General features: G+C 44.9%; 2 protein-coding genes across 2 annotated transcripts in view; both read left to right on the forward strand.

Moving 5' to 3' along the window:
* Positions 1–12,444, forward strand: part of LOC8050681 (cytochrome P450 4V2) — a 97,050-nt gene that overhangs the window by 34,543 nt on the left and 50,063 nt on the right. The window lies entirely within an intron of this gene.
* On the forward strand, positions 3,682–8,956 carry LOC8050685 (calcium-activated chloride channel regulator 4). The gene has a single exon (XM_029974703.4). The coding sequence runs from the start codon at positions 3,812–3,814 to the stop codon at positions 6,920–6,922; it is 3,111 nt and encodes a 1,036-aa protein (XP_029830563.2). The 5' UTR covers positions 3,682–3,811; the 3' UTR covers positions 6,923–8,956.

Consider the following 12,444-nt stretch of genomic DNA (forward strand, 5'->3'; position numbering starts at 1 on the left):
TTCTGCTTGATATTGATTAATCAATTGAACAACTTTATTTGCGCCCAGAAATCTAAGAGGAAGGTCAAGGACTCGCCTGGAAGACACCGTCGAAGACACCAAAACATTATTTGAAAGGAATAAACCGAATGTCGTTAAGAGAAATTCCCCCCAAAGCAGCGATTCATGGGGGAGTACGGTGGCAAGCTGCGTGCGCGCGATCTCTGTCGAACTTGGCCGAACCGGGTTTTCCTCCTCTCCCGCGCATATATGCGCTTTGCAGCAGCTGTGTGTAAGAACCGCCGTAAACGACCTTCAGCTTTTGTTTCCTGTTATTCCGCTTACTTTACTTTGTCATTAGCATTGGGGAGAAGATCGAGGAGTGGCGCTACATAGCGGCCACCTCGTGAACTAACGCTGTGTTGCAAACAAACCTTTCGACCGCAGTCATTAGTGCATTCGCTGCTATAAAAGAAGACGACGCTGGGCTCGTGAAAGATTTATGTAGCATTATTCTTTTCTTTTGAACCCATCTAGATAAAAGTAATCTAGTCCCCTCTTGCTTTCGTAATTGAAGTCCTCTTGGAAGGAAAAACAAGCGCATATGTGCAGTGTCTGATTCAGAGGGGGTTCCGTGGTCTAAAGATTTTGGGCAGGAAAGCCGGGGGGGGGGGGGGGGGGGGGGAGAGAGAGAGAGGTTCTCGAACATTTAGTACGTTGAACCCCCCCTGGAAATACCCGCGTGCCGGGCCAGCGACGTCGTGTCGGCCCCGCGCGCTGGATACTACGTAACCTGCGCGGCGTCCGTGTTTTTTTTATGATTTGCAAACCATGTACATCACTTTTCAGATACCCGGACTACAGGCGACAGGAACAATGTTGCTTGGGTGTGACAGCTTTCGATAACAAAAACAGCAGCTACTTGTGTCGGACGACGTGTGTTGCCCAGGTTGGTGGAGAAGCGATTTTTGTGCCTTCGTCAAGACAAAACAAATCGCTTCGATGGCAAAACTGCCTATCAATAGCGTTTTTTTTTTAATTATTTAAATAATGGCATGGAAAACGCTATTGAACAATAATTAAGGCTGGCGTGCAGCTAAAAAAAACATTAATGAAAGTATTTACCGCGTAATTAGTGAAAGCGACTGTCGAAATGGTCACAGCTACGGTCATGAACGTTCAGAAGGTTATTGAAATTAGAGCTGCCAAAACACCGGCTTACATTAAATTAAAATGCATGCCTACTCACCCGTTGATAAAATTTTAATAAAAATCACCCACGAAAGCAAGCGGTTTAAAAATGAAGCACAAAGACGACCGCTCTGATCATGATTGTTGGTGCTTGGGACTTGAAAACAGCCGCTGCCAGACACCTTATTTGTTTCGAAAATCCGCAGGACGTTTATAGGAATGAAGCGATCACATAGCAGGCGGTAAAAGCTAATAGATAGCGTCAAAATTATTCCCGTAAAGCTGTCTCTGGCTTGTCAGAGGGGAGAGGGGGAGGGGGGGGGCAGATTTAGTGAAGCCTAAAAATATATTGACCGCGAAGCTTGACGCTGTGTACCGACATTCGAATAAGAAATCGGCGAACACGGTTGACGGGCGACAAAAAGATGTTTCCAGTGTCTGTTGCCTCAATGTGACAGGGTTGTCGAAAGCACGTTTCCCTCGTGTTGATGGACAGAGTTGTCCAAGTGTCTCCTCACTGTGACAGCGCCTTTAAGCCAGGGCAGCACCGTTTATGCATCATACAAAAGACCATCTGCAAACAGATTCGAACGCAAGTCACAGCGAGATCCTTGCTTCGAGTTCAAGGAGAAAACTTGGCAAGCGCCATTCGAACCACGGATATCGCGGTGACTCTTTTGTATGATGATAAGCAGAGTGACCCTGCAGGAGCGCTGCCCCCAGCAAGGGCGCTCCTTTTCTTGCGCCGAGCTGGGGTGAACTAGAACTGGGAGGTGTGCTGACCGGATCGGCATCTCCATAGGAGCTGGCTGTCGAGTGGCCTAACTCTGCCGCAGGGGCCTGGGGTGGCGCTGCCAGTCACTGCGGTGCCAAGAGGCTGGTCAGGCAGCGTTAGCGAGGATGGCTTGGGGAGTGTTGTTGTTACTATTCTTGTTTGGCGTTGTGTGTGAAGCGATACAATATTCTGTGGCTGATAGCTGTGCCGAAGATACAATAAGGGACTCACAAGGATGTGAATTATGGTGAACACGAAGACGGCGCGGTGCTGTTTTGTGCCAAGGTGCAACGTGGGTCAACATGCAAAGAGAAACACCCCTTGTTCCGGACGCTAAGTGGTGCTTCTGTGTTCGCGAAATAAAATCGTCTAATTCTAAAAAAAAAAAAAAAAAGAACTTAAAGAAGAATGTGTGACATCTCAAAGAAAGCAAATTTATCTAAGTGGGATTGTCTTCAGTAAAGACAGCATTTGAAGTTGCTGCATTTATTTTGCCAGACTTAGTGTTTATTTTCATAGGATGTATGCTCACTAGGTGAAATCAATTCAGACATTTCCAGAGCTATAAGCTTTGACTGAAAATGCAGAAGTTAAAAAACGCTCGCTTTCATCAATTCCTTCTGCACAAAAAAGATTATTAGCACCAGATCAAAAATAGGTATTTAATGGTCTGCAAACTGTAATACTGCCGTAGTATAACGAAAAAGAAAAAAAAGCTTTGATACTAAAGCGGAGAGGAAAGCATGGCATATCACATAATTCTCAAACTTCGCTTTGTTGATGCCGGTGTGTAAGGTGAAATAGACAGTTCTTCTTCCATAGCAGCAAAACGAATAAATAAATAAATAAAGAGAGACTATGTGAGTAACTGACCGCTCCCAAATGATATTTGCGCTTTCAATATGCGCTTCTGCCGCTGGCGCAAGTTACGCGTTTTCGCGGGTGAGAGGTATAGGATGGAACGTAATCTCTCTCACAACCGAGCAGACAAAAAAAAAAAAAAATTAAGAATACGGCAATTTTCACGACGAATAGAGCACCTCTGTTGCGACCGCCAGGCCTCTTTCAGCCGTCATATAGCCACGCTATGACCCTTAGTTCCCTCGCCGGCATGCTTGCACATGGCTGCACTCCCACGGCCGACGGACGGAACGGCACACCTTTCGATTCTTGTACGCCTTAGTCGAGTTTTGACTGGGCGTGCGCCGACGTGTTATCGAAGGCAGAAAGCTAACGCTGGAGGCGGAACATCTACTGAATTCTTAACCTGTCACCAATTAACTGTCAAGTTGATGTATCGCTTTATCCCCCTAAATCATCGATATTTCTAGAAATTATTAAATACTTTTATCTTGATTATATAAAAATTTCTCATCACTGTCGAGTATAAACCTTAATCCTGTTGGTGGAACGTTTTCTCGTACATTTATGTGCAGGTAAATCGATCCTCAACTGTATTTTATTTTTTGTTGGGGGAAAAGGTGGGTCGATGTATCTTATCGTTTTTGCTAGTTTTTTTATAAGAGCACACGTAAAGAACAATTTTTAAATTAATTTTTGCAACGTGTAAAACCCTCTGCCTCTGTGAACTGTGCCCCCTCGTGCTAAGCCTGACAACCCGTAGTTATCGATGTTTGCCCAAACGAACTAAACGGCTAGGGCGCACCCGACCGTTACGCATCCGCCGGGCACCCTCGTCTTTTATCTCGTTGACATTCCAGCTCTTATCCGTTGCTCAGACGGAACCGTCTGCTTGGCAACGCTATCAGCCACTCACAAAGCCGTGAAACGGCGTTGTTCTGCTTCAAAATGGCGCCTTCTTGTCGCTGACGGGAAGCCTTTTGTTGTTCCGTCCCCTCCTCTACGATGCTTCTCAGAGGTTACAAACTGACGTGGGTGTTCCTGTGGCCTGCTTGGTCCCTGTGGTTCATGTGGTGCTTGAACGTTAGCGGAGACGTCGTGTTGACCAACAACGGCTACAAGGGTGTCACCGTCGCCTTGTCGCCCCGATTGTCCGCCGAAAATCTTCCCCCCGAGTTTCTGCGAGACCTGCTCGAGCTCCTCAACTCCGCCTCGCAAGCTGTGTTCAAGGAGACGGACGACCGCGCCTTCTTCGAAGAGGTAACGCTTGTTGTGCCCGAGTCGCTGGACGCCGAGAACTTTCTGAACGGGACGACCATCAAGACGTCTTCAAATCCGAGTTTCAAGTCCGCGCACGTGTTGATAGAGTCTGACGACGGCGCTTTGTTCGGAAGGAGCCCATACACGTTACAGTATGGTCCGTGCGGCACTCCTGGACTCCGCATCGTGCTCCCAGTTTCTAACGTTCTCGGTCAGAATGGAAGTGCTATGGCCCGTGAGTGGTTTCGACTCCGTTACGGAGTGTTTGCAGAAGAGTTCATTCCGAACGACCCGCTCTACTCGGAGCATTCCCCGTCGAAGCAAAAGGTCCTTTGCGCTACTCAAACTTGTCGCGATGTCGTGATGCGCTCCAGTGACTTCAGCGGTATTAACCTTTCACGGGGGTCCCCGTTTAAGCGCGTCAGCCTCAGCATAATCAAGGAAGCCCCTCTGGGGCTAGTTGTTGTTTGGAACGTTGGATCGACGAAAGTTCACGAGGTAGATAAGTACGCGGCGACACAGCGCGCGCTATGGAAATTCGCAAGACTCGAAGCTCCGCATGGCGCAGAATTAGGAATAATCTTCTACGGTACAGAAATCTTCGAAACGAGCGGCATGTTTTTACATATGAGTACGACGGAAAACCGCAAAAAGTTTGCTGAAGGTTTTCCTACAACGCTGACGCGTGGCGCGGACGTGACTCAAGCACTGACAAAAGCCAGGGACATTCTTGCGGCGTCCCATAATCCAGACGGTGGCAGTATCTTGCTTATCACCGAGGAGAATGTACCAAATAGCGATGTGAACGCTGCACGCATTATTCTAGAAAAATCGAATCTGAAACTGAACGCTCTTATTGTTGGACAGCAGGATGGAGGCAACGGTTTAGAAGAGCTTTGCTCAGGTCTGGGAGGAAAGGTTCTTTCCGTTCCCAAGGCCCCAGAAGCTGTTTCTATAACACTGCAGAGTAACGCTATCGCCAGTCTTGTTCTTCGTGGGAAGTCAAGTGAGGAAACATATTCCCCTATAAGCGTCGAAACTGTCGTGGTCGATGCGACACGTTCTGATGAAGACGTTGCTGTGCCAATAGATGTTGACCTTCAGTCTGCTAAGGTGCTCCGCGTGTCCGTCATTACGGAAAACATCGACCGCACCGGTCCGTTTCAATACTCGCTCAAATTATCTTCTCCGCGTGGTGACGCTGAATATACACTTGGGTCGTCCAACCTTGATATGGAATTCCATCAGCGGGAATTTCGTATATCCAGTCCTACTTCCGGGCGATGGACGTTGCATATGACGAAAGTAACGACAGTAAGTAACCCGATCATTGTTGACGTCAAACTTGAGCCCCGCATCATTGAAGACGCTCCTATTACTCTCGACACGTGGCTCAGCTCATCTTTCTCTGACGTTGACCCATCTAGAGCTTTGATACTTTATGCAGAACTCAAAAAGGGTAGTAAGCCGGTGCGCTACGCGACTGTGACGGCAAGAGTGACCGTTCCGGATGGAACAGAAGTTAAGGTGGAGCTCGTTGACAACGGAGCTGGAGACCCCGACATAACCGCAGGGGACGGCATATACAGCCGCTACTTTACCCTCTTCTCCGATAAAGGACGCTACTCACTTTCCGTCGTGGCTCAGGGTTCCGAAAAGACGGTAATCGTTGGTGCTGAACAGCAGGCAGATGATCTTGACTCCCGATGCTGCGGAAGTGAATTTCCGACTACTGGGTCGCGACCTTCTGGGTCCTTCACTCGAAACGTTCAATACGGTTCTTTTTTTGTAATTAGCCAGAAGCCACCCGGAGACATCTACCCTCCCAGTCGTATAGTGGACCTTAAAGTTCTCAACGTAGAAGCCGACACTATGCGCGTGACCCTCCGATGGACTGCTCCTGGAAACGACTTTGATCAGGGCAAAGCAAAGGGTTACGACATCCGGTACTTCGACCGAGCTGTCAACTTTGCAGAAGACTTTGATACAGAAGGAACCAAGATAGATCCTTTCAATATAGACGGCCTCTCCGGTTCTCCCAAGTTTTCCGGGGAAATCGAAGAAGCGTCTGTCTTCAATTTTAAGTGTTCGAGGGGACCATCAAGTTGTTTCTTCGCAATCAGAGCTTACGACGAGGTTAGGAGCGGCCCTGTTTCCAACGTTGTAGAAGTGACCTTCCCAGAACTGACTTCAACCGACGACGCCGACCCGAGCTTTAACCCGCATACCGATGGCAACGGGTCGCTTGTCCAAGAAGACAACGACAGGAATTACGCGCGCGGAGGACTTACTACTTGGCAGCTCGGACTCGCTGTCGCAGTACCGTTGCTCATTTTCATAGTCCTCATCATTCTCCTCGTGATGTGCTTCTTCTTCAGACGAAGGGGCAACGACGACTCAAAAGAGAGTTCTCCGCCACCGCCGACAAGACCGCGACCCATCATTTCGGCGCCGATGCGAACTAAGGAGTCAACGCCAAAGCCAGTCATCAAGGACGAGAACAAGAACCACTACGCCGTCTCCGTACTTAGTGGGAGTACCATCAGCCCCGTCAACTCTTACTCGGCGGGCTACCTCATGGACAAGTACGAAGAGGAAACGAAGCAGAAGCAGAATGGCGTGAAGGCACCAACGGCTCCTTCCCGCTCGGACGTGGGTTCGTCTGACGGAGACACGTCAATGGACACGGCCGTTGGGGAACAGAACTGGTGGACCCCGAGAGCGAGGAACAGCCAGGAGATGGGGCTTCCGCTGAACCCGACTTACCTGGATCGGGCAAGACCTGCCAACAACCTCGGGGCTGCGAGTAGTGGGAACGTGCCCGCCGTACCGCGGCGGAAGCACACCTTTGTCTGACAGTCGCGGCTGTTGTGCTTAATTTACGATGTACATAGTTCCATGGTATTTAAAAACATATCCGCACGGAGTCCTCTTATATTCTAAAATTGAGTGTATTTTTTTCATGAGCTCGAGTGAATAATTACTTTAACTGGTTTTCTTTCAGTGGTAGTTTGTTAACGAGCAGAAGCAGGTTGGTGCCACTCTCAATTAGGCTTTGTATTGAACAACTTGTATGACATCTCTCGTTAATCTGAAGCAACTGTGTCTGAGCATGAGATGAAAGTGTTTTTGACCAAGTGTAGATTTTGCTAGAATGGTTTCAACTCACACCGATACAACTTGTTAACCAGGGTCGACTTAGACGACTTACCGAACTCTCAGTAAGTGGTGTTCGAGATTCATTCACATGAATATCAAAGACCCGCAACACCTCTATATTCACTAAGTCACTCTCTGCGTTTCTTAAACTGTCGGTAACCATATTGTAGTTCACGACCTCACGAGCTTGGTAGCCAATGGGCTCACCCGTAGGGTAATGAGTTACAAAGGTCACTACATATGCATGAATGTCATACAAAGCGAGAGATATCTAGAGACACTAGTATGAGCGTTTAGACAAATTATAGACTCAATGAACGCAGAACCAAGCCGTCACTGATGTGCGTTGCTCAAAAATTAGCTCTACGTCACGGAATGCGATGGGTTTGTTTTATGTAAAATTCGAGGCTTAAGTGATCCTGGCAAAATAACTTGACATGTTCATTTTTTGTTTTAAGTTCGAGTCTATCTTGTGAATTGAGCTCACGTTGAATGGCATAATGCTGTTCTCTAACTTCGCCACTAATTTTGCTCTAGTATTTTACGTTGATGCTCTTTTCTACTCCCAAAAGAGGATACCAATGCGCTTATGAAATTTCTTTGGTTTACTGGCAAGACAAACGCGTTGCATCTTTAATATAGAAGGTAAAATATGTTTGTGTGTTGCAATTTGAAAAATTCTACGAGATTCCGGTCAGCTGAGTGAATGCTAAATTCATTGGTGTTTTATAGTTTTTGTTTAAATGATGTTGTTTAAGTCACAACCAAATTTTAGTGTCATGTGGTGTTGTGTGCATGGTTATATATAGTCATTTTTATCATAGTAACAAAATGTGTGGCGTGCTAAAAGTTAGAGCTTACTTTTACTTCATTCATGCTTGCTTCTATTTTTATATTGCAATAAGCATTTTGTACGAGGGTGCACGACGGTTCCTACAGTGACATCGGTGATCACGAGCTAGCACCTGAATTTGTATATATTGTAATATAACATATATGCACAAGAAACACGTAACTTAAAAATATAATCTAATGATTATTACATCATTCATATTATTTAACAGGGTAAGAACGTCTTGCGTGTTCACGAAGGGCTGTTCAAATGTATGTACCGCAACAAGCGAACACGGTTATGAAACTCGCTGAACTTAATGTCAGTAGAAACAAATAAGAAAGTTGATGCGTATACGCTTTTACAGTGCCAGACGTCGAACGAATCCGAGCGACTCACAAAACGCGCTGGGTGAGCCCTGTAGCACATCTAAGTAATGCAGCTTATTCACCCTTGCCTGGGTGTGACTTGCAGTGACTGGCATGCCTGAATGTGGATGCATTATTGCTTAATTTGCTTACTGTTTAGGACTTTATGATATCTCTTTTTTTCTAACTCCAAAATGTGGTGTAATTGTGTGTGTTTTTGCGTTTCGTTTTTTTTTTTAAGTGTATAGTTGTAACTTGTTAGAGTGGAGAGCTATACCATACTTTGTACGACGATATTGTCGTCGGGAGTTTTAGCTGCTAGCAATGTTGTACACGTTCTTCAAAAAAAAAAAAAAAAAAAAAAGAAGAAGCAAACGCTCGTTTTTCGTTTCTTCTGATTTTTGGAACGCTTTCCTGTTACAATGTTTTTATTCATTAATTATTTATTTATTGATCCCTTAAATGTCCACGTTGTGTTTTACATAAGGGGGCAGGCAGTCTTTGTACGATTCAGGTACACAGTACAAACAGGAAAAACACACAAAGGATTAAACACAAGTGGGCTACAGGCCGTAAAAGGTGGCAATTGTGCTTCTCTAAATTTTGAGATATCCGATATCGTTATTATTGAGCCTGGTAATTTATTTCAATTAATAATAGAAAGCTGTAGAGAAGGGCATTTAAATATATTTGTCCCAGGAAAGAATAAAAGAGGCTTGCGGAGTTACCTAAGCGACGGGTGGTGTGAGATGCAGGTATGCAGTATAAATATCTCTGCAACGGAAGGTGATAGTAACATTTATGTAGAATGGTTAAGACGAATATCGTCCTACGTGTTTTAAGAAAGTGGAGGTCAAGTTGAGTTTTAAGAGCACTGACGCTAGCCGTGAGATTATAATTTCTATGAATAAACCGCACCGCTCGGTTTTGGACTGCCTCTAACATCTCTTCTAGAAATAACTGATGGGGATTCCAAACCGATGAGGCCTACTCCAGCTGGGGACGAACAAGCGAGGTTTATGTTAAACGTTTAGTTTCCTTGGAGGTAAGAAAAATGTTGCGTCGGAAAAAGCCGAGCGTCTGGCTAGCTTTGCTGACAATGTTAGTTACATGGCATTCCCATGAAAGACGGCTTGTTAAGTAAACACTGAGGCACTTAAAAGTTAGAATATTTTCTGTCGTATTACCGGAAAGGTAGTATTGAAAACCTATTGTATTATGTTTTGTAAAAGACGTCATTTGTTTGGTTTTATTTACGTTTATTTGCATCTGCCACTTTTCACACCAAGATTTCATAACGTGTAAATCAACTTGGAGTTGCACCCACTCATATGGGCTATTTAAGAATACACAACACAGTCATCAGCATATAATCTAATTGAAGACTTAATTAGGGAAGGCAAATCATTAACGTAGATAATAAATAACAAAAAGCCTAGCACAGTTTCCCGTTACAATTAAAAAATGAAACGTATCGTTACAGATACGTTACATTTGTATTTTGCTGATTACCATTTTTAGTTACATCACGCAAAATATTTTTTTAACCTATCCCATAAAGTGGCCACATACCAAAGTGAATGTATTGATGGAAGGGCACCAGGAGAAGAATACAAGTGGAAGCATGCAGGGCTTCATTTGTGAGTATATACATCTTTAAAAATCTCAGATTTTAAGCATATTCATGTTTCTGATGGGCTATTCAGACGAGCCAAATGTACTGTTACCCCAAATTGCAAGAGAGTTTTACAGCCATCTCGCGTGTTTCAAGCTAACAAAGTCCCTTGTTCGAACTTAACAACAGTTGTTTCTCGATGTTGCTGTCCGCAAGACGAGCAAGTGAAGGAAAGGGTAGGGCTCTTGGAAGGTCAGTCTTAAGAACTACAAGTCCTTCTTCGTGAAGATTGGATTCGTTGATAAATTTGAAGGTGGGGGACAAGGGAAGAAGGAATAAAGATTAATTTTTGTGTATCTTTAAACGACCATTATTCGGGATACAAGGGTGATTTCGATGTCTGGTAACTTCTCCTTTCGTTGTAACAATAGGTTTCTTTGTGGAAGTTCCGTGATTGCTGCAGTCGACCTTAGATTTGTGGGTGTATGAGGATTCGTGGAAGCAAAGAAAGTAGCTGAGTTTGAAAGTAGCTGTGTCTTTTCATACGACCACAGTTTTACTTTTTGTACCGCAGTATCGGGCATTGAAAAGCGAATCGATGTCCACTAGCTCTCCCGCGCCCGACTGTTACCAAGCAAGGACCGCACAAAATAAACCCTAAGAAAAGTAACCAAAAAGTTAACGAGATCCTGCTCTTCGTAAAGGTATTGTTAGTATACTTTTAGAATTTCTTTCTTAGAAATAAAATACCATATTACCCCACTGGACGGAAAAAAGGAACGCCGTTCCTTTTTCCGTTCCAGTAAAGATGCAACGAGGTCCCGTTCCAGTTCCAAGTATCAAAACGGAGCGGCGGCGTTCCTTCGTTCCTTTTGAAAGGACGCGTTCAAGGAACGCCGTTCCGTACAACACTGGCTGCCAGATTGACGAAAGCTTTGATGCGAGCTCGGCTTTCACAAACACATTTTTAAAACCCTTTGTTATTTCAACCTTTAGAAAATATTCAGGCACATTTGCTTTGTTGTTTTACGAGCACTGCACTGGGATGCGGCTGCCCCGAGCAAAATAAATACTATAACCAACTGCCACTTGAGAATACACTGGAACCCATTCGAATGCAGTTGGCCGAAGCGTACGATCCTTTTCTGTGTACTCAAGGCTGCTCGCTCGAGCATTTCACCACCTCTGTATATTTTCAACTCTCAGGAAATGTGGTGCTGAGGTGCGAAAATCCCATACTCCCCACGTGAAACAATATGATTAAGTTGCTGATAACGCGTCGCACATAACTGACAAAATTAAGAATGGTTACACGTCACAAACCTTACCGCCTATATTGCTGTTCTATATCGATTATCCAGGTGCTCGCCATTGTTACTGACTTATTGTTAGCGAGGTCGTTGCACACAAGACTAAGGTTGACATTTCTGCATTGTTCTAGAGACGTTGCGTGTTTAGCGCATTTCGTTTCCTTTTTTTTTTACTGGAAGTTTATTTGCCTATAATAATCGATATCGGAAATACGACACGCAATAAACGGACTTTATCCCCTAAACCTTACCCGAGCCTTTGTATCTTTGTGGACCATTCAAGGTATGTTTTTTTCTGTATTTGCCTCGCGAGTGTACCGCACACTTAGCGTATACGTTTATTGTCTTAATCTTGCGATCGTGAAGAGATACGTCTGCTAGCGCATACGCCTAACGCATGATCGTACTTGTATCGCACAGGAATGACTCTTTTATTATAATTATAGTCGCTGGCAACTTAAGAAGCGCAGGGCGTGGCGGGTCCCGAACGTGTTATTACCGCTATACAATAAAAATGCGATATTAGGCGATATTAACGACCGAGTACGAATCGGGCGAAGCAAACAGCGTGGACTCAATAAGCCACGGTCCTCCGTTCCTTCTGACGTTATCATGCCTGATGTCACGTCACGGCACGACCAGCCAGGCATACTTGCGAAATTCGGCGTGAAGTTTTGTATTGATGTTCATAATTGTTTTAACGAATATTGAAGCGTCTTGTAATGAAATTATGTATCACATCTGATTATATTAGGCCCTGTCTACGCGGCCAGCGCAAAAACTTTGTAACTTCCGGACAATTCCTTTAAAAAAACACTAAAACAATTTTGTGAAAAAAAAAAAAAAAACATTAACTGTCTTCATTTGACCTCCAGGATCACGAGTATCAAAATTATATTTCAGATTGATATGCCAAGTAGCCACAACAGCGCTTTGAAAATATCACTGAAGCCCCGCCTCCTTCCCGTCGCGTTCGTTGAGAGGAGGGAATCGTGACGTCACGCAGAGTTCCCAACATTCTCGCGCTTTCCACAATTTCGACCCAAGCAGTCAAAAGCGCTGCACACGCGTTTCCTCACAAGCTACACGCGCAA

Source organism: Ixodes scapularis, unplaced genomic scaffold (genome assembly GCF_016920785.2).
Source record: "Ixodes scapularis isolate PalLabHiFi unplaced genomic scaffold, ASM1692078v2 PGA_scaffold1__304_contigs__length_218370807, whole genome shotgun sequence".
NCBI classification, from domain to species: Eukaryota; Metazoa; Arthropoda; class Arachnida; order Ixodida; family Ixodidae; genus Ixodes; species Ixodes scapularis.